Below are 3,870 nucleotides of genomic sequence, written 5' to 3'. Positions count from 1 at the left end.
ATGGGTGTATACTCCCGGTTCCCCATGTTGATTAACCTAAGAATCGCGGTGTGGATTCTTTTGTTACTTAAGTTAAACCCAGGACTCGGTCATCCAAATTGATCCAACTAACTAGTCCATACCACATGCACATGTTGATCAGGCACACACATATGAAGAATTCATGCAAGCAGATATTAATCAAGTTAAATAGCACAACAAGATCATCACAAAGGTGCCAATATTGAAATATTAATTAAACATAACTAGGGCTTCAATCTAGCCCTAAATAAAATATAAACTACATAATAAAAATAAAAGGGTGGAAGAGAAGAAAAACCCAAACTCCTCTTGATGCAGCCTTCAGTTCCTTTCCAGAGCTTGTGCCTCTTTCTCCACACCTATTCCTAGAGGCTAAGAGGTCTATTTATAGGATTTAGAAGTCCTTGTTACACAAGTAAACCTAAGAATTTCGTAGGGTTTTAACCCTATTACAATTGGGAGTTGGAAAACCCTAATATGGAAGGAAAGGGAGTCTGTCCACAGCTTCTAGAATTCTCCAGCGCACAGGTGCGATCAATCGCAACCCATATGCTATCGATCACACTACTTGAAACTCCAATTTTTCCAAAATTCTCTCTTTGAGCTCAAATCTTCCAGATTTACTTCATTTTCTTCCAAAAGCCTACAAAAGCAAAGAAAATACAAAAAGAAAGTAAAATGGCCTAATTAACCAAAACCAAAGGATTAAAACATGCAAGTTAAAGGCTGAAAATATGAATATTTTAGCACTTATCAGAAATGCATTGTGATGCAGAATAAAGTCCACAAACCAGAGTCGTGGAGGCATCTTGGCTCTGCTACTAGAATTGTTGTGCTTGTCTGCAAACTGCCCCTCACACATGTTCTCAATGATTTCTGCAACGTAGAATCTGGGAGGTTGCTCCTTAAACTGTGCATCTTCTGGAGGGTGCTCATCATTGCACTTTAAAGCATTGGCTATGTCGATGGATGTCACCTCAATATCCTTGCCTTGTACAGTTAAGGACATGACACCCGGCTTGGTGCAGTCATAAGAGAGGTGTTGATAGAACTGTGTGATGAGGTTTTTGTAGGCGATGGAAGTGACGGGTTTGAACAATCTCGTCAACTGACGGTGCTTAAACTCTTCAACTACCCATTGAGTAGCTTCAAAGTGCTTGAAATTGTCTTCTATTGCAAAGGTCCTCTAAAAAAGATGCTCCCTCTCCTCAAAAGTGGGTCGAGAGTCTGTGGCTGGAGTTTCAGAAGACCGAGAATACGAAGCTCGAGCTCTAGGCATTGTTGAGATTGGTTCAGGACTTGTTAGAGTGCGCCTCTATTCGAGTGCGCTCAATCGCACTCGTTCAGAGTGTGTGCATTGTGTTGGTGATGTGGCGCACGCGCAGGGGGCACCGTGGGAATGTGCTCGAGCGCACAACTGGGTGCTCTTGATCGCACTAACATAACTGAACTATACGTGTGTGGTGAGGATGCGCTTGAGCGCACACAAGGTGTGCTCGTTTGTAGGAACATAATTTTTTTTAAAAAAAAAAAAAAAAAAACAAAATCTAAGTAAAGAAAAACTGACAACAAAAAGATAAATAAAACACTAAAATTACTATGGAAAATAAAGAATAACTAAAAATAAAAATTGACACAATTGAAAAGAAAACAAAAGTTAAAATGGATCGATACTTTTACCGCACTTAGTGGCCTCAGTACCACTAGTCTGAATAGACGTGATTGAGCTCCTAGACTGCTCAAACGATTTTGACAGTAGCTTTAGTGTTACTATTTTGGGGAGATGCACTTGAATTCCATTAAATATGGCTCAAAGCGCTCTTGGTAATGCTGCATATTGGACAGACTGGAGTGCCAAATCTTCATCTCTTGGCACCAATTTCAATTCAAGGTATGGCTTTACTCTGAGTCCATTCACCTTGAATGTCTGATTTTTCTCTGGACTATGAACCTCCAAAGCTCCATGAGGGAACACTTTGGTGACAACACAAGTCCCAAACCATCTAGACTTAAGCTTACCAGGGAAGAGTCTTAACCTCGAATTATAGATCAACACTTTCTATCCTACATGAAACTCCTTCCTGACCTGTTGCTTATTATGATATGCCTTGGTTCTTTCCTTGTAGAGCTTGGCGTTCTCATATGCATCACGCCTCAATTCCTCAAGATCATTCAGTTGCAGCTTCCTCTTGTCACCCGCTTGTTTCATGTCAAAGTTGAATTTCTTGATGGCCTAGTACGCTCTATGCTCCAACTCCACCGGTAGGTGACATGCTTTCCCAAAGATCAACCGGTATGGGGACATACCGATAGGGGTCTTGTATGCAATTCTATAGGCCCACAATGCATCATTCAAGCGCAGAGATCAATCATTCCTGCTAGTATTCACTGTCCTTTCTATGATGCTTTTGATTTCTCTGTTTCTTATCTCCACTTGACCATTGGTTTGAGGATGACATGGAGTGCCAACCTTGTGTGTGATCCCATATTTCTTTATCAAAGAAGCAAAATGCTAGTTGTTAAAGTGGCTTCCTCCATCACTGATTATCGCCCTTGGAGTCCTAAACCTAGTAAAAATGTTGTCCTGCAAAAACTTCACAATAACTTTGTGATCATTAGTTCTTGAGGGGACAGCCTCGACCCATTTGGATACATAATCCATACCTACAAGAATATATAAATAGCCAAATGAGTTAGGAAATGGACCCATGAAGTCAATACCAACACATTAGAGAGCTCTACCACTTGAATGTTTTGCAAAGGCATCTGATTTCTAGATAGGATGTTGCCTGTTCTCTCGCATCTATCACAATAGCTACAAAACCAAAAAGCATCTTTAAACAGATTAGGCCAATAGAAACTAGATTGTAGTACCTTAAGTGCTGTTTTCTTAGCTCCAAAGTGACCTCCACAAGCAAGCTGATGACAGTGCTGTAGGATGCTCATGTGCTCCTCCTTAGGAACGTACCTTCGAATGATTTGGTCAGGGCAGAATTTGAAAAGATAAGGATCATCCCAATGGTACTGTATAGACATAGACATCAACCGCCTCCTCTCCTGACTAGATATTTCTGGAGGAAAAACCTTAGTAGTTATATAATTAACAATATATGCATACCATGGAAGTTGGACATCAACTGCAAATAATTGCTCATCAGAAAAGTTCTCATTCAAGGGTAGCTTGTTTCCTTCTTCACCCAGAAGTAACCTTGATAGGTGATCTACAACCACATTCTTACTACCCTTTCTATCCCTAATCTCAAAGTCAAATTCTTGTAATAATAGTACCCATCTGACCAATCTAGGCTTTGCATCCTTTTAGCAAACAAATATCTCAAAGCAGCATGGTTAGTGAATACAATAACCTTAGAACCAACTAAGTACGACCTAAACTTCTTTAAAGCAAATATGACAGCTAACAATTCTTTCTCAGTAGTAGAATAATTTAGCGGAGCATCATTCAAAGTTCTAGAAGCATAATATATAGCATGAGGTACCTTGTTGATTCTTTGACCTAAAACAGCTCCCAAGGCAAAGTCACTAGCATCGTACATGAGCTCAAATGGAAGACTCCAATCAAGTGCCATCATTATTGGTGCAAATGTGAGCAGCTTTTTCAATATCTTGAAGGCATCCATAGAGGGGTCTAGATATTTTTGAGAAATCCTTGATAAACCTTATGTAGAACCCGGAACGTCCCAAAAAACTTCCTACACCCTTGGCCATCATAGGAGGAGGGAGTTTGGAGATGATGTCAATCTTGGCCTTATCCACCTCAATACCATTTTTGGAAATAACATGACCCAGCACAATGTCTTGTTGTACCATAAAGTGGCACTTTTTCCAATT

At 40.1% G+C, this 3,870-nt stretch overlaps 1 protein-coding gene across 1 annotated transcript; it reads right to left on the bottom strand.

Annotated features, from left to right (window-relative positions):
- Positions 1–2,533: 2,533 nt before the first annotated feature.
- On the bottom strand, positions 2,534–3,575 carry LOC148583052 (uncharacterized). Its single transcript, XM_088511515.1, has 4 exons — positions 3,519–3,575; positions 2,990–3,336; positions 2,743–2,836; positions 2,534–2,605 (listed from the first exon to the last, which is right to left on the bottom strand). Exons 1-4 carry the CDS (start codon positions 3,573–3,575, stop codon positions 2,534–2,536), a joined length of 570 nt encoding a protein of 189 aa, XP_088367641.1.
- Positions 3,576–3,870: the final 295 nt, after the last annotated feature.

Source organism: Corylus avellana, chromosome 11 (assembly GCF_965113065.1).
Source record: "Corylus avellana chromosome 11, dhCorAvel1.hap1.2, whole genome shotgun sequence".
In the NCBI taxonomy this organism is placed as follows: Eukaryota; Viridiplantae; Streptophyta; class Magnoliopsida; order Fagales; family Betulaceae; genus Corylus; species Corylus avellana.
Note: the sequence above shows the minus strand (reverse complement) of the source record. Positions and strands in the feature narration are given on the sequence as shown.

Excerpts from the sequence above, each read along its gene's own strand:
- LOC148583052 (XM_088511515.1), bottom strand. The coding sequence starts at position 3,575 with ATGTACGATGCTAGTGACTTTGCCTTGGGAGCTGTTTTAGGTCAAAGA. Across the intron at positions 2,837-2,989 it reads CCTGACCAAATCATTCGAAG|CTATTGTGATAGATGCGAGA; the intron begins GTACGTTCCTAA and ends TTGGTTTTGTAG. Across the intron at positions 2,606-2,742 it reads TAGAGCTCTCTAATGTGTTG|GACAACATTTTTACTAGGTT; the intron begins GTATTGACTTCA and ends AAGTTTTTGCAG.